The 23,702-nt window shown below is 38.2% G+C and overlaps 1 protein-coding gene and 1 long non-coding RNA gene across 4 annotated transcripts in view; one reads left to right on the top strand and one right to left on the bottom strand.

Moving 5' to 3' along the window:
* NEBL (nebulette) overlaps window positions 1-23,702 on the top strand; it is a 274,542-nt gene that overhangs the window by 197,211 nt on the left and 53,629 nt on the right. The window contains exons 6-12 of one of the 3 annotated variants that reach the window (XM_030008945.2): window positions 4,158-4,259; window positions 5,829-5,930; window positions 12,791-12,898; window positions 14,458-14,562; window positions 18,554-18,661; window positions 19,645-19,755; window positions 22,661-22,771. The exons of the other annotated variants lie outside the window; for them this stretch is intronic. Of the exons in view, the coding sequence (XP_029864805.1) occupies window positions 4,158-4,259; window positions 5,829-5,930; window positions 12,791-12,898; window positions 14,458-14,562; window positions 18,554-18,661; window positions 19,645-19,755; window positions 22,661-22,771 (747 nt within the window). The remainder of the gene's footprint in view (window positions 1-4,157; window positions 4,260-5,828; window positions 5,931-12,790; window positions 12,899-14,457; window positions 14,563-18,553; window positions 18,662-19,644; window positions 19,756-22,660; window positions 22,772-23,702) is intronic. 3 annotated transcript variants of the gene reach the window in all.
* LOC115339251 lies at window positions 1,296-23,301 on the bottom strand. The gene is made up of 2 exons (XR_003922669.1): window positions 23,163-23,301; window positions 1,296-1,879 (listed from the first exon to the last, which is right to left on the bottom strand). It is a non-coding gene; the product is annotated as an uncharacterized LOC115339251 (long non-coding RNA).

Genomic DNA, 23,702 nt, shown 5'->3' with positions numbered 1-23,702 from the left:
ATGTTTCACTGACCATCTAAATCTGAATATGTAAGAAGTCTGTATTGTCTTAGGAGTAAGCTTTTTGTTCATGTTCAGGATATTGTGCAGTCACAATCCACACAGAAAAAATGTACATTCTTTCTGATAAGACCAAATCAGCGGATCTTAAACTTGATGTGCTTAAACACCATCAATAACATACCAAAATGTCGATGTTTCTTTTGATGCAGATCATGTTAATTCAAGCTTCTCCTGGCTCTCTGTTCAGCATCTGCATTAGAAAAATCACCTTTCACTGACTAACTTTCTGCTGACAGTGGTTGTCAACAGCAGGTCCCCCTGGACCACTTCCAACTGGTGCTGAAAATGATGTGTTTACTCCTGATGTAATTGGGACCAATCAATTTTCAAGCCCATTACTGGAAAGGATGACTGCATCAATCTGTAATGGGCCAGAAATGTGTTTGTCTCTTCTACACGAGCTGGGAAACAGTTTTCAACACCATTTGAGTGGGGATCAGAAAAGCTGTTGCCAATGATGATTGTCACCAGCTAGTCATTTTCTTAGTGCTGATGGACCCCAAAGTGCGGATGAGAGAAAAGGGGGCAGAGACACAGCTGACAGGCCATTAGTTAGTGGACTTGCAGCTCTTAGAAAATACTAAGCAGGGATGAACAGTTAGAGACAAACTCTCTTCCAGATAGGTGTGCCCAGCTCCTTGCTGACTTCCGTGTGTGCATCTCAGGAGGGTGACATGTTCACAGCTGTTTGTGCTTGTTTTAATGATCTATTACCTATAGCTTGGAATAGTTTTGGAATTGGAATAGAGGACAAGACAAAAGATTGCAGGAAAAGTCTAAGTCCTTTAATCCTCTGTGGGCTTGGGTCACCATGTAGCAGAAGTTTCTGTTTGTTGATTGACAACCTGAGATGTTTTGCAGCATTGTTAGAAATCTGTTTACTTTGCAGCATTGCACTGCATTCCAATGCACTGGCACCGTCATGAAAGGTGAAGCATCTTCAGGACCCTCAGCTGGAGTAAATAGACTGGCATGTTTATCCGCAGTGGACCTTATGCCTTTTTATAAGAGCTGGAGGTTTGGCCCTATTAAAATTAGTCTACTAATTATCAGCAAGCCCTGAATATTTTCCAAGCTTTGCAAAAACTACTGGCAATTCAGAGTACGTAATCACATTTGGGATTAAAGATGAGAAATGGCTTTTGTTCAGATTATAATTGTTTTTTAAAAATACTCAACATTATAACCACTTTTTATTGTAATTTCAAATTGACGTAGAAAAACACTTTAAATTTAGTTAGTATTTGTAATTTATTATTTGCAACTTCAAAACTAGAGATGGTACAATTTTTTTCCCTTTTTGTCCCTGCTTCTTTCTCACTTGCATTTCCCACTGGTCTGCTGTAACTCTCCATTTAGGTCTTTCACTGCTCTTAAGTTGTCAGTATCTCAGTTACTTTTTCCTATGCAAAAGCCAGTTTGAGCAGGTGTTTCGTAGACCTGTGGTCCTTGTAAACAGGAGCAATTCTTGAGCCTTTGGTGATGTTTTCTGGTAGAGCCTGAGCAACCCTTTGAAGAGAAGATTGAGTAAGGGCATTGTGTAATGCCTGGAGGTTCCGTTCAGGGTTTGAGCCTCTTGGTAAGGGGCTGAACCAACTCAGGAGAAAAGATGTCCCCTCCCCTGGGTGCTTCTGCTGTTTCCTTTCTTTTGTGCTTGACCAGGCTTTGTTTTCTTTTCTCCCCTCTCATAGGCTTCTCCACTTTCCATCTTCTTGGTGTCCATGGGTGCACACACCAAGCTGGTTGCTTTGCTCTGTCTACATCTGTTCCCCCCACTCTCTTGGAATAGCTCTGGTTTTACTGTTCTAACATAGTACTATAAAAAAAAAAAAAAAATATCACTAGATGGAACAGAATAGCAGCTGTGTAATAGAGGCCAGCACACTGTCCCAATGGGAAAGGGTCAGCATCCAGGGATTGAGGTTATTCAGGAAATGGGAAACATATTTTTTCTTTCTTTGGCCTACCTCTGACAAACTACTGTTCTGCTGCATAACATTTTTATTCTCACCGGAGTATGACAAGCTGCAGAATGGAGCAAATATATATTGCAGACATTTGTAAAATGCTAGATGACTTTCCCTCAGACATAAGTAATAGGTATACTGGTCTAGGTGCAGGAAGAATAATAATTCACTCAGGGAAAGCTATAGCAATTGGCCTTGCATCTAACATAATTGGAAATGGTGAAATATAAAGGACTGTCACTGTCTCCTCCCCCCCCCCCCCCCTTTTTCCCCCCCAAATTAACCACAATCCATTATTTCATGTACTATATGATCATGTCATTTGGGAGCAATAAGTGACCACATTTCCTCAACTTTATCACCACTATTCTTGATTCTGTGTTGTTAAATTCACTCCATTCCTAATTTCTATTTTGAGCACATACGCTGGCCTTTAATTTGCAATTTACATGGATGATAGGGTGCTATTCAGAAACCTGTTTCTGCTGCCTTTGTGGTTTTCACCTCACCTCATGTGGTCATTAGGATGAACAGCATATAATTAACTAAATTCATGTAAAGCCCTGAATTGCAAATGCTTGTCTGTACGTCTAGTTTCTTAAAAAAATAGAGGAAATCTAAACCTAACCAAAACAAAACTTCCAGTGGTTTGAACAAGCTGTAAGAATCAGTTTCTATTTTCTTGGTAGGTGATACTGTGGGCTGTATTCATCCAACCTATTTATTTATTTATTTTATCAGTGATTACACTTGTATGTCACTCATTGTAGGTTAAAAATTGTAAGATCTATTTGTGGGCAAGCAGCCAACAGTGAAGCCTATTTAGCTTGTCTACTTAGTGAAGCCATATGGATGCAAAATTACTTTCCTGTTGCCTGTAAAATATTTGCCAAAAAGTAAGATTTTTTTCTTTTCTGTTTACAGTAACATTTCTACAAATTATATTTGTCATTGAGTGCTGCAGTTTATGAGTTTGTTGCATTGTACCCACAGTGAAACTTTACATTGGAAATAGGAGCTAGCTGTGGAGGTTATAAGTGAAGCTTCAAGCTGAGGACTTTGTTGATGGTGAAATACTATCTTGAGAAGTTGATTAACTTTGTTAAACAACAGAAGAAAATCTAAAAGACTGTCCAGTAAACCAGGAATTATTCTGATACTTTCTATTTCCTGTAGACTTAACTTTATGTTCTGTTACTTTTGCCTGATACTTCAATTTGTCAGACACTTTTGAATACCAGGGATGATTTTCTTAATCATTCAGAATAATTCAGTAAGACAGCTCTTGGAAATTGGCTTAGATTGGCACATGTGCTACAGCAAGGGAGAGGAAAAAGCCTACAGACCCTGAAGAGGGAGAAGGATAACTTGTGGTCTCGGAGCTCTGTAACGTCCCTGAGGTCTATGCTGTTCCTGTGATTGCTTTGCTAACTGGAGAATGTTTGGACTCTCCTACCTGTGGTTTAGCCTTCTGGCCAAAGTTTTCTGAGCCCATTCATTATAATAGTGGCTTTTGCACAAACAGATTCAGTCTTGTACTCTACATGCTGGAACACTCAGCCTTCTTGTTCCCATGATTGTGTAAAGGAGCAGATAAGTGGAGTTGCGGGGAGTGGGAGTTGCTGAGGTGGAGTTGCATCATTGAATTACATACCAGCTACATGGCTGCCTATTACCGAGAAAGACATTCACTGTGGTAGAATTACAGTTTCTGTTCAGTGTAGCTGCAATCTGCTAGGCTGTGGTGCTCAGAATCATAGGGGGGTTAGTTTATATTTAAAAAGCGTACAGCATAGAAAAAAATGCTGTACTATTAGAAGTCCTCTGAAATTTAATGATAAAACCTAATATTTGGGTCTTTGCAGTGCTTTCATTTTTACTACGTTTCTAAGCAAAACCATTTTTCATTTTAATATTGTATTTTATGCTTCTGAATTTCTTCCTTATCCTGTTAACCTGTGTGTGGGTCTTACTAAATAATCCCTGTCAAGCAGGACTGTGTTGGAATAAATTAGGCAGAGTTCTATTGAATTTGATGGCTGAGTTGATAGGTCATTCAAAGCTTATTTATAATATTCAAATGTTTTTGTTTGTTTATTTTAAACAAAACTGTTTTTTGTTTGACAGGTATCCTATAAGAAGGATGTGCAAGATACTCATAGATACACTGAAGTGCTGAACAGGCCAGACATAAAGATAGCAACTGAGATAACAAAGATAATAAGTGATGTATGTTCTCCTGTTACTCTGTTTGTATTTTTCAGACACGTTATTTTATTTATTCCAATTTCAGTCAGACTGTTTAGAATGCTGCTGAAATTCTCAAATGTCACGAGCAGAAAACCTGCAACCCCAAATATGATATGGAGGTTTGATTAAAAAAAAACCAAAACCCAACAAAAAAAAACCCCTTGCCTGGTATGTTACAAAGTTATGGGTTTCTTCTATTTTGATGTTGACAGTATGACCTTTGCAATTATTGGTCATTGATCTAAAGAGAACGTTAAGCTTACTAAAGTTGGTTTTGTTTCAGCTTTATTCATGATAACCATTCTCAAAATAAGTCATATGCTTGCATGCTATACTGCACTTCAGAAGACATACCAAGCAGTTTTTCACCTCAGTACGAGAGAAGCTCACATTGCAGGACTCCCTTTCCTCATCCCATCTCGGCTGGCAGCGACAGGGAACTGCAGTTCCCTGCTGTCCTTCTGAGAGCTGTGCAAACACGCTGCTTCTTGCATGGGGGCTTTCCTCCCTGAACTCCCCTCTCAAATTCTTTGCCTTCCCATCATGACATCTGCTAATGGATAGGTCAAGGAGCAGTTTGAGAAGCTGCAATGTGTGATGCAGTTTAATATTTTATTGTAGACAAGACAATATATAAAAATCCCCGAGCCAAGATTTTAAGTAACTGCTAACAAGTTAATGTGAGGCTGACTAGGCACCTATGGAGGGACAGTTCTAAGAGACCTGAGATTCACCTTTTGAATATTCAGGATTTTCTGAAGACCAAGAACTTCTACGAAGTCTTATGTTCAACATCCAAATTTACTAACTGCTCTTCAAGCCCCCTTTGAGTTAGAGTGGCTTTGTAACTTTTATTTCTCTCAGTCTGTTGTTATGACGTGTCCTTGCTGATTCACAGTGCCTGAGTAATGCAAGAAGCCTATTTTAGGCAATGGGTAATTTAGTTTGTGATATCGTAAAGCACCTATTGTCGATTCATCTGTGCTGTTTTCTAATGCACTGTGGAAAAAAATTGCAACAATTAGCGTGGGAGGCAGTTCAGCTGGAAAGATCACGTAACATCAACCTTGTGGGACTAATTCTGCTCTGTTACACCAATGCAACCTCACTGACATCCAGCAAGATTGCAGTGGTAAAATTAAGAGTGGAATGTGACCTTACACTTCAAAAAAGCTGCTCCTCAGTCTAGTATTGTTTCAAGACTGTTTTCAGCTGCTACAAATAATCTTGTGTAAACTGCAGACCCTGTCATAAGAAGTGCTGAGCCACTGTAACTCATTCTGCCTTGACTGGGAGAACAATGTTTCTCAGGCTTAAGCTATGCATTTTGTTAAAGTTAAATTTTGTGAATGCTGTGCATTGTGTTTTACAATAAATAAATATGTTGTTAAGGAGCTGAAGCCTGAGAAGGCCTTTTTTTCAGAGCTGTTTAGAACAGTAGTGTCAATGCAGATCACTAAATGAGACTTTTTCTGCCAGCTTTAATGCTTACATTTCTCTTGATAAAAGCAAACAATTTAATAGTGGTTCATATTAATTTTTTCTAAGGCTGAGTACAAGAAAGGAAGGGGAGAGGTGAATAAGGAGCCTGCTGTACTTGGAAGACCAGATTTTGAACATGCTAAAGGAGTTTCAAAACTGTTAAGCCAAGTAAGATTCTCTGTCATTTTACAATGACTTCATTCAGATATCTCATTCCTAGTAATGCAAGAAAATATTTAGATTTTTAGATGATTATCTCTAATTGCATGAAGATTATGTTCTCAAGCTTTTCATATAGTATTGCAATGACTGGTAAATTTAAGGTTCTTAGGAAACAGAATATACATTTTTATGCAAAAACACAATGAACTTTGACTGTTACAGCTTGTCTCTTGTGGAGATGGTGGTATATTTATACAGATTATCTAGGATTTCTAAAATATTAACTGTATGTAATTTAGAGGCAAAATTTGCTACTCATCCAGTTTGAGTGGAACCTTACCCTGTGATTAATCCCAATGAAGTAACTGGGGTCTTTTGTATAACTGCTTGCTAATGTGAGTAACGGGATCTGAATTTGGCCTGACATGTAAACCACCCACCTTCCCTCCCCCTGAAACTGAACCTTTTATGTACTGCTTTCTGTTATCTATTAACCTAAAAAAAGAAAAAAAAAAAAAAGAAAGAAGAAAAATGGAGGGATTACTTTCGTCCATAACTAAAAAGAAAGCTGAAAACACAAATATTCCCTCTTTTCCTCTTATGAGTCTTCTACTCATAGGATCTACGCATAAGACTCAGATCAGCCTGACATTGTGAGAAAGGATTTTTGACTGCTGACTTGCTGGTTTTTTTTCTTTTTTTTTTTCTTTTCTCTTTTTTCTGGAGTAGTTCTTTAACAGTGCCTTGCATAATCCTTGCTAGTAATCCTGTCAGGCTACACTTAGAGCTTTTGTAAACCCGGGAACAAATTCTGCCCTCCTGTAGGAGGAGGATAACGTACTTTGATTGGAGAAGGCCGTGTCAGCCTTCCCAGAACCAGAAAAAAAACCCCAAGTGTAATAGTGTATACACTAGAACAGTCTGAAAATCAGTGTTGTGTAACAAATACTTGTGATTTGGCTGGACAGTAAACGTCTTCCCTAGAACTAGCATAAAATGAGAATTATGTGTCATAGAGAACAAGCTGCAAAACAGTGCAGTGTCTGTTTGCAAGAGGTTGACCTCCTTTTGCCGTCACCAAATGTTGTCCTTAGATATCTGCTGCATGATTTCCTGTTTCACACTGGACCATCATTAACTTTGAAACATTAATACTGTACAAAGGAAAAAGAAGCAAATACATGGGTTTTTATTGCTTTGTTAATGATGTGTTCAGAATCAAAATTACTTTGTGTTTTCCAAATAGATTTTCTTCCGTTTTGTAATGGATCATGTGCTCATTCCTCTGGTGATGGGCAAGTCTACTAAGAGATTCTTTTGTGTTTAGCATCACGCAGGCTTGGAAGTCAACCTGTGCTTCATGGGAAGAGCCAGTGCGATGCTGCTTAGACCTGGGTGTCACTTATAGGAAAGGGAGCTGTCTGCCATTTAGCAAACACCTTTAGTGGTTTTTAAAAGGGTTCATATCTAAATTTAGCGTGTGGTATCCTTTATTTCTACTCAGTGGCTGTCTACACACTCCTTTCCTTGCAGCCCATTTCAGAATCTAGGCTTGCAGCTGCCTGTTGTCACAAATGGGACCAAAGCGGATCCCTTTCCAATAGCCCTCTCCATCTCACTAAGACTGATACCCTTGAGGTTGTGGCCAGCAAGCACAACAATCAAAAAATACCAGCTGGATCATGGGGTCCTGCAGGCTGATGCTGAGCCAGCTGCATCATAGGCTTCATCAATGCACTTTTTATCTCGTTTTTGTTAGATGTGCTTTTCCTCTGCGACAATGCATGCTGCATCTGCAAAAGCTTTATAATAGAGTCTCTTCACTGCCAGGGACTGGGATGGCAGCAGTTCTAGTTGAGATCGTTCTGCAGAAGAGAGCATTTGGTGTGCAATTTTAACCTCTTCAGAGAGTCCAAATAGTGCAGAAGGTGTGGCAGGAGGAGAGGAGCAGTTGACAAAATGTAGCTTGCTTACAGTTTGTTTGTAAAGAAGATTCTTACTAAACCTTGGTGGTCCAAACTCTGCAGCGCCTGGGCCTGGATCCAGGTTTTGGGATCCTTCCTTCTCTTGTCCTCTCCTCAGTCTACACTGTTGTGGCTGCTTGCAGCCACGTACTTTTAGAAAGGGAGGCAGTACTTCAGCCTAACACTCTGCTGCCAGCCATCTGCATGCAGCAGCATGGAAGCTGTAAATACCAGGCTGCTTTCAGCAGAGGAGAGGTGCCCTCAGCAATTCACCACCTCCTCTGAAGGGAAGGCAGTGGCCATGAGTTGTCTAATGTTTTTATATATTATTTGAATCATTATAACACTTAGACACACTGATCATAAATCAAGAGCACAGAAAAATGAAGATGACCTCTGTGTCCAAAGAGCAGGGTGGTGGGGCAGGATGAGGAATGCACCTGTGCTGTAGGAGAGGAAGAGCCCTAAATATGGGTCAGTAGTGTCAGTCCTCTTCATGCAAGGATCATGAAGCAGGCTTGTCAAAATTACAAGATTTAAAAAATGGCAAAGTTAACGATCTCTTTATTGTCTCCAGACTTTCTGGCTTTTAGGGTTTCCATTTGTTTCTCAGCAAATGGGACCATTATAAACTTTTTGTGCTGAAAGTTGATAATCTCCCTTAATAGCATGAATCTATAAGCTGCGACATACAGAGAAATATTAGTTATTTGACCCTCACAGTAAATTTGCAAAGTTGACAATTCTGATGGATGTAATGGGAAGAGAAGATGATAACATGTTTTAATGTGGTGCATATGGGTAGGTAATTTAGGGAGTATAGAGAACAGGAGCAAGAAGAGGTCAGGCAGTGTGGGTGTAACGAAGGAGAAAGCAATCAAGGCAAGCAGGAAGGCAAACAAAGTGAAGAAAATAGTGTTAATGTTTGACTGACACTCAAGGCTCTACAAAATCAGTGACCCCCCCCCCTTTTTTAATAAATTTTTAATTTAATAAAGCTTTTGACAACAGCAGCAGCAAAAATAATAGCTCCCAGGACTAGTTTATTTACCCACAGCATGCGGTAACCCCTTTCTGTTGATTTTAAACCAAATTTAAAACAGAAACTGTGTTAGCCCTTGTGAAAACATGAAGTTTGTTAATTTGCTGAATGTACATTGTATAATTTGTGTTATTTTTTTTGTATTTTTTATAAAAACAAGCTCTTGCTTATGTCTTCTTTATGTCTCCTAATGCATTTTATTAGCTTTTTCAAAGAGCTACTGATATGAAGTATTTCCCTTATGGTGTTCAATAATTGGTTTTATGATGAATAATTTTGGATATTCGTGTTTTATGCTGGATCTGGTGCTTATTGTTTCAGGGATAAAATTGTTAGAGGTAGAATATTTTTTAAAATGTACCTTCTCTAAGATTATCAGTAACAACACAAAGAGCCTAAGATTTTCTCAGTCTTTCTTTGCTTTAAACTCTGCTAGTGCTTTTAGCAATGAATATTTTAATTTAGATCTTTGTTTACGTTACATTTCCTTCAATATCTATGTGTTCTGACAGGTTTTTCTTTTTTTTAAATATGTTTTCACATGGTCATGAGGAAATGCTTTAGCTGCAAGCGTCTGCTTCATCCTGGGATCCCAGTGGTTGAATGATTCAATTTTTGTAGTTTCTTTGTAAATCTGAACAGTGGGTGATGTCATCCACTTCTGAAACTGAACACTCCCTGTGTGAACAGCTTTGAACTACAGATTTGATTTAGGAATGTTGCTGCAAAGCTTCAAAAGACACTGCTCTGTCCAGCTGCAATTCTGACTTTTATAGGTTTTGTGCAAGGCCGATGAGAGGTTTGTTTATCCAGGCCTTATTTAATTCCAGTTTGGTTTTTCAGGGATGTTGTTGTGTTAAAAGTCTGCAAAGTCTGCTCTTTCTTCAGCAACAATTAGAGAGCAGCCTCCACTGGCTTTCTTTTAAACTAACCCCCACTCTCTAAAAAAAATAAACAAACTTAACACTTAATTAAGATGGTAAATAAGTAGCCATCTTTTAAACCCTCATTAAAGTAAAACTTTTGGTTAATGATGAAATTTGTAAATAAGCTTCCACTAACAACTGTCATTTCTACTCCCACTTTTTGTTTGCTCTTCCACCTTATTACAGCATTGCCAAGACCTCCCCCCTTCAGATGCGTTAGAAATCATTGATGAAGTATTTTTCTTCCTTGTTTTTAATCAGAACCCTTTCTCTCGGGCATATTTTTCCCCTTTAAACTGCATTCATAACTTTCTCCTGTTCAAAAGAAGGATAAATACTGTGTGCGTTACTTCACAGTGACTCATCCATGGGCTTGCTCCTCTCTCTTCTCCTTCTCCCACCCCATGCTTTCTTCAAAAGGGAGAAAGAAACAGGAAAATACTGATAAAAGAGAAAGTGAATGTGTGTGTAGCTTTCAATAAGATGAATCCCCTATGACAAGTCAGAGTCAAATTACTTCTGGAAGTGCTCTTGAGATACTGCCAGGGTCATCTGATATTATTGTGCGGCCTCCATTTTGCCCAAAAGCAACATGTACGGAGGTGTTGGGGAGGAGAGCAAAGGCAATAAGCAGAGCAGCCAGATGAGGCAGCAGGGCCTAGAGGTACCGAGACATCCCTCACTGCAACAGGAACGATTACAGTCAGATTGGTGGGTGGTCTCCTTAAATTTAGGACCTTCCTGCACATCGGAATCAGGACGCACAGCCCTGTGAACACTGGCTTCACTGGCTCCCCTGCTTTCCTTCAGCAGCAGTGATGTGATGTAAAGTGACACTAACCGAGGGTTTATTACTGGAATCTCTAGATTGAAATGTATTGCTAAAAAAATCTTCTAAAAATGGCATAAAATGGCTGCAGCTGGAAGATGGCAAGCCAGTTGTGAGGAGAGGTCCCTTTGGCACTGGTGCTTTCACACTTAACAAGAATATCAAGGACCAGGTTGTACATTCGGTCTGTGTGCACAGTTTGTGGCCATTTGTTGGCTGGGCAGAAGACAGCCTGCAGTAGTTGGATATTTAAACTCTTGTGCATGAAGTCGTTATGTTGTGAGGTGATGTCCAAGGAGTAAAAGACAATTTTGCTCACCATGCTGACTTGATCTCTGGTTTTGGAGGCTTTTTGAATCACATATTCCAGCACTGCCTGATTTTTATTAGAAGGCAAGTTTTGGATACACCTTTTAAAAGACAAAATCCCTCTGATTTATTCCTTTGCTGCTTGTACAGAACGTGGATTTGCCTTTGACAAAGGCAGTGTCTTTGTATTCAGATATATATGCTTTTGCACTTGATCCAAAGCCAAGGCAAATATCAAACAATATGAACCAGATGAATCTACCAGAAGGCAATAGATATTCTTTTCTAGAGTTAGTGTGAAAGATTGTGAAGTTCATCATGTGTTCAGATAAAGTTTCTCTTTAAAAGTAACAATGTTTTAGAATGTCCTTCCTTTGAAAAATTAATGTAAGTGCTGCAATCATAATGTAGTTCTTGAACATATACAGTTAGTTTCTGTTTGGGTGGCTTAGTTTTGGTTTCTTGTTATCATGATTAATGAAATATTGGGCTTTGTGGCTAAGCATAATGAGGTTGTGTAAGCTAAACCATGTTGAGAGTCTTTTGAGGCAAGGAAGAACTAAAAAGGAAAAAGAAAATCCTTCCCACAACTAAAGCTGAGAAAAAAATAATTTTTGAAGGACATCGTTTGAGGTGGTTTAACCACTTTATCAGACATTCATGTGGGAATAGAGAAAAAAGGAGTACGGAAAAAGCCGCCTCTTTATTTAATGCAGAGCATGGTAAATTATAATGGATGTTGCATAGGCTCAGATATCAGGTGTCTGACTAACATTTATGAAAGCAGCATAATTCAGACTGAGCTTTATTCTCCTCCATTATGGCCAGCTGTTGGAAAGAAGCAAGGCATGTGTGCAAAGTCTCCAGATGTTTGATGATCGCGCACAACAAGGGGGGCAAAGGAGGGAGATTTACTATTTGTTTGATTTCATATTTTCAGATTCTGAATTCAGTTCTTCAGCATGTTTTATGGAATTTTTGTGATTTATTTACTTTTAATGCCATTGCCTCAACATTTATGTATTGCTCGCTTCCTCTTATATGAGTTGTTGTTCCCCCTTTTTCTATTGAACAAGAAGAAAAGAGAGTGAAAGTGATGGCAGACAGTTGTTTAATTATGCTTTCTAACACTGTAATGAGGTGGGAATTGTCCTCAAGAAGGGACTGTACTACAGAGAGATTCCTCAGGGTCTTGTGGGAAATTTCTGGCAGAACTAAAAATAGACTTGGGGGCTCTGGTGACAGCCTAGCACAGCGCAAGTGACACGTGGACCTGGTGGTGGGAAGATGGCCGAGTGGGAAGTTTGATTCTGACTTCCCACTTTCACGTGGTTGAAAAATTTACAAGTGATGTATTTTACAAGTTTTACAGTTTATTCATCTTACAAATTGTTTCTTTGTTAAAAACACATTTATGATCTTAATTATGAATTGAATGATTCTCAGCGAGTAGATTATTATTGCTAGTCAAACAGTTCTGGTTTATTTGATTACTCAGGTGAGTTATATGGTTTTGTTTCTGTTTCCTTTTTGTAAGTCCTTCAGCACCAGTAATCGCATATGACAATCTTAAAATTATTTTTTAATTTTAGTAAAATTCAGCTACATAAAAATGACTTTGAAACCAGCCCAAGACAGTCAGAGGTGTGGCTAAACTGAGCTGGTTTAAACATCTTCCTTGTTAAAAGATTTATGGATAATGCAATTGCCTTTAATAAGCTCCTTTGTAGTCTGAATTCTCTGTACCTTCTTTAAGTGCTACATGTTAATATTAGATATGTTTGTTCTGGTGGAAGGTGAAATACAAAGAGCAGTTCAGTAAGGAAATGAAGAGCCACCAGTACAATCCTCTTGACAGTGCTTCCTTCAAGCAAGCACAGATTGCATCCACCTTGGCAAGTGATGTAAGTGAATTTGCTTTGTACTTTACATGCATTTACATCCTGAAAAATTTAACATTTGTTCTCAAGCAGAATTTCTTCCTCCATCTTATGATTACTCTGAGCAGCAGTCACTGCTATACAGTGCGTCTGTATAGCAGGTACAGCATGTTATCCATTTCTTCTCTGCTTCTGACAAAGCTCTCCTCCAAGGGCCTGCAGAGTTTTTCATAACCATTTTAGATGAGATTCATCTCGCTTAACTTTGTGTGTCAAAAGTTGTGACTGCTTACTCTGAGCTAATCGCCTTGTACTCGGTCCCTTTGTATTTGGGAAAGAAATAAACAGGTCTAGAGGGCAATTCTTTTGACCTGTTGCAGATGCGTGTCTTTAGAGGAGCAAAGTGCTGGCATCTCTCCAGTGGTTGTAGAAGGAGGTTGCATGAGCAGCTCAGATTTGGATGTCTATCTTTTAGACTTCATTCTGCCAGTTGATCTTCCGACTGGTATTACAATGTACAGCAGTTGCTAGATTCAGCAATGGGTGCCTGCTGCTGGAGCCAGGTTTGAGAAAACATCTATATCAAGTGATAATGCTGTTGGGATGATCTATTTAACAGTGTGTCTAATGCTAAAAACGTGAGCTCTTCTTTGAGGCTGTGATCCCAGATAGCCAAGAGACAAGCCTTCATTCTGTAGTCCCGTGTTTCCAAAGTGTGGGGCACAACCCAACAGGAAAAGGAGAGGCCAGCTCTGGGAAGGGTCCAACCAAATATGTAATTGTTTCCAAAATCTAAATGTATAGTAAAAAATTAATTGGAGTAATTATTATTATAAGAGATATGCAAATTGGGTATTGTTGATTTGAAGTTTGCCTAAATCAGTGAAGAACACGATACATATGTGGAGGTGACTAAAGGTATTGGTTTAAAAGATTTATCATCCAAGAGAGGTAAGGTGGCTAGTTTTCTTCCTGTAAAGATGGGCATCCAGCTATCAGAAGTATGGAAAATCCTACTATAGGCTGATAGGAAGTTATCTTCTGCTACTTCATTAAGTGATTATCTTTTGCCTTAGATGACTATATTGCTTATCTTTGCTGAAAGCAATCTGTATTAAATAAGATGTCCAGGAGGACTTCCCTTTAACTGTTTTATATACAATTTTTTTATCTGGACAGTTAGTGTAATACCTGAATCAAGAGAAAAAGAACAAGCATCAACAGTGTTTAAAATGAGTAAACTCAAAGTATTGAGGAAGATACTCTTGATTTAAGTTTTTGGGAGGGGGTGGGGGGGAGAATAAAAAAGAAAAAAGAAATAATAAATAAAGTGTGATTTTGTTGTAAGTGTCCTTTTTGAGGAAAAGTTTGAGTAGTTCCCAAATACTTGCTCAGTAGAATTAATGCTTTATTGATTTTTTTCTTTTCCTCCAAATAATAGTAAATGACCACCATCTAGTGGCTGGTAGAGAGTGTTCAGGCAAGCACTTTGTGCCTTCTGTTTCTGGATGGCCGCACTGTAATATGAAGCTGCGAATTATTTTGTTAATCTTTATTTTACATAACCTGAATTCTCTTTCCAGGTCAACTACAAGAAAGATTTGGAAAGCCTACACGATCCAGCCTCTGATCTACCAAACCTGCTATATTTAAACCATACTTTAAATATCAGCAAAATTCATAGTGATGTAAGTTGCCTTTATAAGAATGATCTGAAAAATATATGTAGTAAGGAATGTAGTATGTATAGTCACTGTAGAATACATAAATTTTTGGTACTTGCTTTATGGTCTCATGTGTAGTAGACTGTAGGGTTGTAACCATAGTAGTTGGGGGATGTAGTGAAGAAAAAGGGGCTTTTAGGGAGAGATATTTCAGTTATTAGAACAACTAATAACCTAGGTAAGAATCACACAGACTTCTGGTACTTGAGCATTTCTTCTTATATGTCTGAAACCTTGTCTGTTTTTTCCTTTGTTGATCTAAGATACTTCTTTCCTTGCAAATCTTGTCTTCCCTAAGGTCTTACTGCTTTCATCCTCAAGTCTCTGTACAAAAGTGACCATTATGCTAGTTTAATATTTGGACTTCTGCCATAAACAGCCTCTTGAGTGCTAGCTTCCCTTAGAGCTTCTCTGTCTAAACCTTCTTTCCTTCCTAAATGTCTCAGGATTCCTACACTGGATCAGGCGATAGGCACATACTTCCTTCTGCCACATAACAAGACATGCCCCTTGATGGGGCTGGTGGTCTGACATAGGATAGTGATGGGGATTGAAATGGGGAGGAAGGGGCAGGAACCCCCCGGCTTCTGTGCAATACTGAAGCTTCGCTCCCGCTCCAAGAGCACCTATGCTACGTGCGCGATGCTTGTAGGCTGGTTAGCTGCATTTGTCATCTTTACTCCAGAAACCACGGAAGGTCCACAGAACTGCTGTGGAAAGGCGTGAGCCGGTGGTGTTGCAAAGGAAGATTGCTCACGGTTGGCAGGCCATGAGCACTTCACAAAGAGTTAGCCCTAACGTCTAGGAGCATACTGGGTCATATTCTGAGTCAGTGCCTGCTTATGGAAGCTTATGTCTAAAATAATCCAGCCTTCTCATCTGTATTTGATTTTTATGTTGCTCTTTGGTGAATTGAAGCTTGCTTTTTATCTGTCTCACTGATATGTGAAGCTAACACTGACTATCCCCTATTATATGGGTAATAAATGAGTTGATAGCTTTCACTTCCTGCATTCTTCATGTGCATTTTGGCCTAATTCTAGTTTCCTTTAGTGTAAGGTAAGATTGGCATTCTTTTTGCTGATTAAATGAACACCCTCAGAATGAACTTCATCAGTTTGTCTTCTTATCTCTAATGAGATAGAAACCTGGACTTTTGCTTAAGGCAGCTCGCTTCTTGCGAAATTTATTTCTTTCTGTTGCCCAGGAAGGGTTGATTCATATTGTCTATGCCCTCTTCTGAGGAATCCGTAAATACTAAGTCTCTGATTTTTGCATTGTCCAGATGCTGGTGGATATTTTTCCTTGCTGTGAGCAGGAAGAAGAATGCTTTGCCAATCCCTAAGGTCTCCATTAGCTATTTGTCTTCTACAGAAATCCCATTTTCAAAATCCTTCTCAGATTTGACCTCCCCATGTCATCTCTTTGATTTTAACATGGCTTACTCTCGTGCCTTTCTCCATGCTTTTCCAATATCTTCTTTGTATTCTCCTCCTTGTCTCTCTGCAGCTCATACCAAATCTTTCTTGAAGTCTGCTTCCACTGTATGAAACTGTCTTCCTGACTGTGCCGTTAACCGATTTCCAAAGACTGATGATATTGTCTGTTTTTTTTTTTCCCTCTGAAACAGAGAACTTCTTGCTAATTCCCCAGTTTTGCTGTTTTCCTGTCGTATACCTCTCTCCTTGAACTTTATGCTTCTCTTCATCTTTTGCATAACATAGCTACACCTGCCGCGGTGTGACACATTGGAACCTGTATGGTTAATTAAACTCAGAAACTAATGTGGTTAATTGAATTGGTTTGCTGATTGACCTATAATGTAGAAGTGTATGCAACTTTATGAAACACATGTACTATAATACCAATGCAAAGCTGTTATCCAAATCAGCTTCCAGGGGAATAAATTCCAACAGTTAAGAGGAAAGCTTGATGGGCATGTTTGGACACAAACAGACTGATTTTGACAGGTTGAACTCATCCTATTTTCATTATTTTGATGAGGAAGAGAGTTTACAAGGTGGAACTTGCCCCTCTTGGTATACATTTAATTCTCTTTGGCAGGAACAATGGAGACATAAAATTTAAAACTTTGATATACGTACATCAGCTAGTTTATTGTTTTGCACATTTTAAATCTGTTCCTATTGCAGAGACTTTGAGATGCTAATGAACCACAGGCTAAAAAAAAAAGGAACTTAGATGTGTTTCATTTTATGGGACAGGGTGAATAACTAGGACTTAAGAGACTGAATCTGGTGCCTGTAGTTTAGTGTAGCAAAAGGTTATGTGATTTACCTCATTTATTTTATAGATTTTTTTTTAAACTTTTATTCCATTAGTTGAGGAATGGAGTAAAAGTGTGAAGTCAGTATCTGTAGATGGGAGATAGTTTTCATTTGTTCCACTACAGAAGTGGTTTTGTTGTGTGGCATTTATAATTATTTCCACTAGGAGGCAAACGCAGACCATCATATGTGTTCCTTTGCACTTCAAATGTAAATAATATAGTTTATTTTCTACCAAACATAAACATTTGACTTTTGGATAAGCAGGACAAGCATTTTCTCAAGGAACTTAAAAAAGTTATTTTTTATCATATTCTTTTTTAAATTTCATTACAATATTTTAAATTCAAATTTAGCAGTAGAACTCCTGAATTGGGAGGCCTAAAATATAGTTTCTTTTATGCTTTTCCCCCATAGTTATTTTAAAGGGTATTTAAATTGCAAAACCTTCTGGATTTTGTTTGTGAAAACATTCTTGGGTATTTTTTGTTTCAGTATGAATATAAGAAATCATTTAAGCAAAACAAGGGCTTCTATCATTTCACCCTGGATACAGCTGAACAAATCCATCATAAAGAAAGCGCAGTGCTTCAAAGTCAGGTATACGCAATCATAAATACATCTTGCAAAGAGAAAAATGCAGCATTCTAACAGTGATTAAATGAGGCACAAAACTGCACGACCGATTACAGTGATGTACAGTGCGTATTCAATCAGAAGCACCCCATGAGGAGAGAGGAGAGGTTTTTGCAGGACCCAAACCTATTGCAGAAGCCTGACAGCGAAAGAGATTCTTAACACTTTTTTCAAATTCAGACATCACTATTTTTGAAGAGACAAATAAATCAAAATGACATTACTCATTCTGAATATCATCTTTTGGTATGTAGCTATTTGCTTTCCTTTATGGCTTGTGTAGAACATTCCAACATACCCTACACCGACTGATTGAGATGAGTAATGTGTTTGCCCATTTTAATCAGAAGAGTGTGTATGAATGAGTTTAGAAGGCTTCTCCAGGTTTCCAAACAAAGTATATTTGCTTTGTGAGTTAGCATAAAGTTATATGTTGGTGTCTTAACCCTGTGTCCTTCAATGTGATTTTACTGCTAGCTTTAAGGTCATGGTCATTGGTAGCTGTGAGGGGAATGTTGGTGCAAGACCCGACCCTGCCGAGGCAGTAGTTTTCCTTCCCTTTTCCCTCCCACAGGTGCAAACAAAAGTGCATTTCAGAATGGTGCTCCTGAGCCTGAAAGAGAGACCTGTGTGCCTGGCTGTGAAACAGATTTTGTTGTTGTTACAGTAAATGTGTTGTTTAATGGAAGCATGACAGGGGATCCTATTGAAAAGCTGCCAACTGTTCAGACATAGGCCATTCAGCCGAAATCATGCCATTAGTTTAAGGATTGTGGTTGATGCTACTTACTCCTGCTGTCTTCAAAGTTCACCATTTTTAAGTCTGACATTTTGAAGCAAAGGAATAAATGACTTTAGAAAAAATTCCTTGTCTAGCTGCCCTATTTCTCCAACAGGTTAAACGTGGGAGGAGTCTTCCAAGTCAAAACCTCTAAGGAGTATGGCTAAGACAGGATTTGTCTGTTGCCATGGCAAGCAATCAGATCTCACATTCTCTCAGCTGTTAACAGCCTTTATTTTAATTTTCCTAGGTCAAGTACAAAGAGAATTATGAAAAATCTAAAGGCAGATCAATGCTGGAGTTTGTGGATACACCGATGTATCAAGTTTCAAAGGAGGCTCAAAAGATGCAAAGTGAGGTTAGTAAAAATGTGTGCTTGAATTAGTAAAATTTAGTTCAACAGCGAAGCTAACAGGCGTCTTGTACTTGGGCTAAGAAAATGGATGAAGCAGATCATAAAAGTTTTATAAATTAGGTATATGGTAGAATTAGTACTGAGTAGTTCTCTGCTATTCTGTGGCTCAGTTCTTCCTTCAAATTTGTTTTTTCTCAGAGGCTATTGGTGCTCACACTAGACAGAGATTGTATGTAGCATCATTTAATTGAGAAGAAGCTCAAGAGGTCGTCTAGATGAGAGATTACTAACTTTTTTACCTTTTGCCTTTCATTCCATCTTTAATGAGGGAGGGTTGTCAGGTGGGAGCGAGTGAAGCTGCAAAGCCCAGTCTGACCCCGTGCCTTAACTGGAACGTACTCCTGTCTGTTCAGCCTGGGGAGCTCAGCACGGGGGAAGGAGTGTTCCCAGGCTCCAGAGCAGCACTGGCTGCCCTATGCCAGACCATGTTTTTCTAACTTTATTATTAAAAACTTCCAGTGGTGGAGGTTTCATGACCTCCCAGGCAATCTAGTCCAGTGCTTCACCATCCATCCTGAGAGTGAGTATTTCCCTGTGTCTCCCTTGCTGCAGTTTGATTCCATTATTTTTGCTGTGTGTCATGGAAAACAGATGATTTCATCCTCTTGGTAGAAACTTTTATGTGTTTAAAACCATTACCTTGTGTGCCATTTGCCTTCTCCTTTCTCTACCAAGCAAACTGTTTCTTTCATAGATCAGGTTAAACATTTTCTTTGGAAATATCAAACATACGTATTTTTGTCTAAATTATGTGTGTCTTGTATAGATAATCTAGGTAATGAAATGAGTAGGAAAGTTGCTTATTAATGTGATAACTAATTAATTTATGGCATGGCTCATTTCTGGGTCACTTTACAGTGTTCTTTGTGAAATATGCTTGGAAATGCACATGCATGTACCACTAATTGTTGTTTTTGCTTCAACAGAAAATGTATCGCAAAGATTTTGAAGAAGGAATCAAGGGAAGACCGTCAATGGATTTAGACAAGACCCCGGAGTTCTTGCATATCAAACAAGTCACTAACCTCCTGAAAGAGGTAGAGGACTTTTATTTCTTTTTTTTTTTCTTAAGTTGTAAATGAGCAATAAGCAGCATCAATACAAGCTCTTGAGTGCTGAACAACTTACAGTTAACTTGGTAGCTAAATACAAAAGTGACTTCATGAGTAAAAACTGCCACGTGTCATTTTATATTCTGAATAGTCCTGTAGTAAGAAGCGATACTTTTTGAAGTTTCCTTATGAACATAAGGAAATGATAAAGCTCAGCACACCTGAACCAGAAAAACAGAGTTAAATGAACAAATCAGATGACTCTATAGAAAATGGATGATTGGCTGGACATTCCCTCTGAGGGCCTCAGTTTTGGAATTTGTTCCTCCCCCGGGCTCAAATAGCCCAAATTTGGTGACTTGCCAGGCATGCTGCAAAAGACATCTGTTTGATAGGGTTTTGGAGAGGGCCTGGAGTTTTCTTTCCAGATAGATGAAGGGGTGGAAAGGAGGATTTCTGTTGGTGTCCAGATGGCAGTTTTTCCTTTTGAGTAATTATTTCAGGTTTATGATAGTCTGTTGTGGTTATATGGATGGCTTGAGCTGTGTGTAGTCACTTTTAACTAATTTAATTGAAATAATTATCTATCATACATGTTATGGATGAAAATAAAGCAGACCAAAATTCCATAATATAGCTGTGATATTACATAATCTGCTTTAAGCAAATTTTGTTAGAAGGTGCGGGTTTTCTCTATGCCCACTGTTTCTTTAAAATTTGTCCAATATACTTCAGTTGTATGTGGCATTATAAATTAAATCACTTTTTTTTCATAACTGAGAATCCTTCTATCTTTTTATATTGTTATTCAAAACTGTTTTCATGTTAAGTTTTGAGTATTGGTTGGTTCTACAGATTAGGCTTACTGTTTGACCAAATTTAGAAGTAAATGTATCAGCAACATTCATGGTTAGAAATATCAGAGCTGCTAGATATCCTCCATTTGAATTTGGGAGCCAACAGTGCCTTGTTTATATTTATTGTATTAAGAATTGATGTTTTCGCTGTGGCCTAGATGAATGAATTGAGGATGCTAGAATTAAAAATCCTTGAGCCTTGTTCCTTTCCTTGTTCTTTAAACAACTTATCCCAGTCTATGTTAGATTTCATATGGGTAAAGAAAAGATTTTCTTTTCAGATGTTTCTTCATTATTCATCCTCTAATAAATAATTTATTCTGATAAGCTTGGTTGTCAGGTAGACAAGTCTCAAGCTAGGTCTGGTTTGTGCAGTACCATGCTGTGTGTACATGTCTCGTGTGCCTACTGACTAGGGAAAAATGCAAATGCTTGCATTTCATTGAGTTAATCTTGCTGCATGCTGAATGTCCACAGAAGTGGTTAGTGCATGCAGAGTTGCAGATGTGCTGTGGATGTTCATCTTTAAAATTTTTGATGTAACTTCCCTCCATAGTGGTACATGCATTAAGATGTTCCCTAATTCATACCTCCTCAAGTTTTATGACTCATTACTTAGGGAGTAAACCATGTTTGTAAGCCAGAGGGGAAGAATATAAGAAAATAGAAATGGTATTTTAATGCATAACTGCATGAATTTCGTACTATTTTAGATCCACATTCAAGGAACAGATTCCAAAAGCAAAGATTACATGGGTCAAATTAATTATTATCTTTCAAGATTAGGCAAAATGAAGTATTTCTTCATAGTCAGGGATGTAGCTCAGTATTTTTGCTCGAAAGTTCATAATAAACTTTAGATAGATACTGTATGAAACAAGAAGGAGAACCTGGAGTTATTAAAAAATGAATTATTTACTCAATTACTTTTTTTTTTTTTTAAGTGCTAGCTGTGTTCTAGCTTATTCTGTTGCTAAACAAGCAATTGTAGACAATTCTGCAAATGTTTCACATTTTATAACAATAAGAACTTTCTTCTCTGGAACCACATTCACAACTCCTTCAGAAGAGATAGCTGAATTTAACAATTCTAAAATAATAGAAGTTGTTTCTTGCTTGTTGTAGGACATGCTTCTGATAAAGAGAAGCTTCTTTAAAAATACCTGGTTTTCTTTTGTTTAAATAAAGAGCTTATACAGAGACAAAGGTGCTCACTGTGCTTATGACATTTAATACATGATTAGGAGTATTAATTCATGTCTATATAAATCCTTCTGAAAAATATTTTCTTCAATGTTGTTCTAGTTTCTTTGCTTAAAAAAGCCCAAACCAAACCTGGAGACGGGAAGAACAATTAAAAGTCCTTACAAAACTTAAAGATCTTGAACTTCAGTAGGCATACATCAGCTCTCTAGGAATTGGGAAGAGGAAAAAGAACCAAATGTCCACAGGCAGGTTCTAGTGTGCTTTTAATTTTATACTGAACATTTGAGTACTCTGGAGGCTGCAGTTGCTAAATGTTGATAGATCATATCAGTGCAGTTTCTGAGAGGCACAAAAGTGATATGGTGGGAATATTGCTTCTACATTATAATTCATCAAGCAGTCGTTTTAACAGGTCCTAGTGTAGTGTTCAGGGCATCCATCCTGATTGTGATGCCATTAGTGGAACAATGGTAAAAACTGCAGCACAGCATATATTGGTCTGTAAAAGCAAATGCTACTGCAGTTAAAATGTAGAGAGGCAGCTGAGGCTCCTAAACAATGTGCTAGCGCTGTATAGGAGAGGACTATTTTTCAAGAGCACAATGGGAAAATACTTGTGAACATTAAAACCTTTTCACTTTTCAACATTGTATCTTTTGATTTCATGATTTTCAATTCTATTTTAACTCTGAAACCTGTACTTCTGCTGATTCATATTTCATAGAAATTTCAAAGAGACCCTTCAGACATTTAATAAGTGGCATTTCTTTTCAAGATCTTGCACACAATATTAAGTGAGAAATCTCTCTTTTTTTTTTAATCCTTAGAAAGAGTATAGAAAAGATTTGGAAGAAGGGATGAAAGGAAAAGGAATGACAGTGTTTGAAGATACACCAGATTTGATTAGAGTGAAAAACGCAGCTCAGATACTAAATGAGGTATGTTATGCTAGTCAAGGTTATTGATGTCATAGAAAGTTCACTCTTTATGTGGTACTTGACTGAAAATATTCAATTCTTTTTTTACATAATCTACAATGAAATAAATAAGTATTGAAGCTAAGGCTATTTTTGTTTTGCTTTGAGAATATAGAAAAGCTCTGGAAAAAAAACAACTTATGACAGATATTTCAGATTTTCAGGCAATTAAAAGGTCAATGGAAATTGTTAGTGTGGTCAGTAGACACAGCATGTAAAACTGGGTTCATTTTTCCATCTATTTATTTGTTCAGCTAGTATAATTAATACTGTAATGGAAAGAGAGTTGACTGTTAATGGACTTGCAAAGAAAAGTCAATGAAATGATTTTGTGTTTTTTGGAATCACTTACCTGTTGTGTGAAAATAAATATTGGTAATGACTGCCAGACATCTTGGGAAGATCTTTTATCCAAACAAACTATTCTACTTGTGAAAACCTTCTTCCAAAAGTAGAGTTGCTCCTGAAGAAACGGATTTTCTTAAGCTTGCAGTTCATCCAATGCAAACAGACAGGTGGACGCTCCTTCCAGAGTATATTTTTAGAACTGAACTTTGATATTAACTATGTTGGTCTAAGTTGCTCTGGAAGCACCTAAGTGTGCGATCTGCTGCATTGTGAAGGGCTGGGAGTGGAAGACTCCTTGATCTGTGTACTGTCTCTTGAAGACCACCCCGAGGAGCTCAGGTGCTTGGCAAGCCTGTGTGCTCAGCAGAGCTGCAAGCTCCAAAGCTGGCATGGCTGCAGCTCCTGTAGATGAACTTGCACAGGCTGCCTGGGAAGTGGCAGTGGGCCTGGAGAGTGTGGGGAGGGAAGGTGAAGCTCGTGCTGCACGTCATGCCTTTGGGGAGTCATTCTTCCACAGTAATACACATATTTACTTTAGATATTT

This window comes from Aquila chrysaetos, chromosome 3, assembly GCF_900496995.4.
Source record: "Aquila chrysaetos chrysaetos chromosome 3, bAquChr1.4, whole genome shotgun sequence".
NCBI classification, from domain to species: domain Eukaryota; kingdom Metazoa; phylum Chordata; class Aves; order Accipitriformes; family Accipitridae; genus Aquila; species Aquila chrysaetos.
This window is presented reverse-complemented; position numbering and strand designations above follow the sequence as displayed.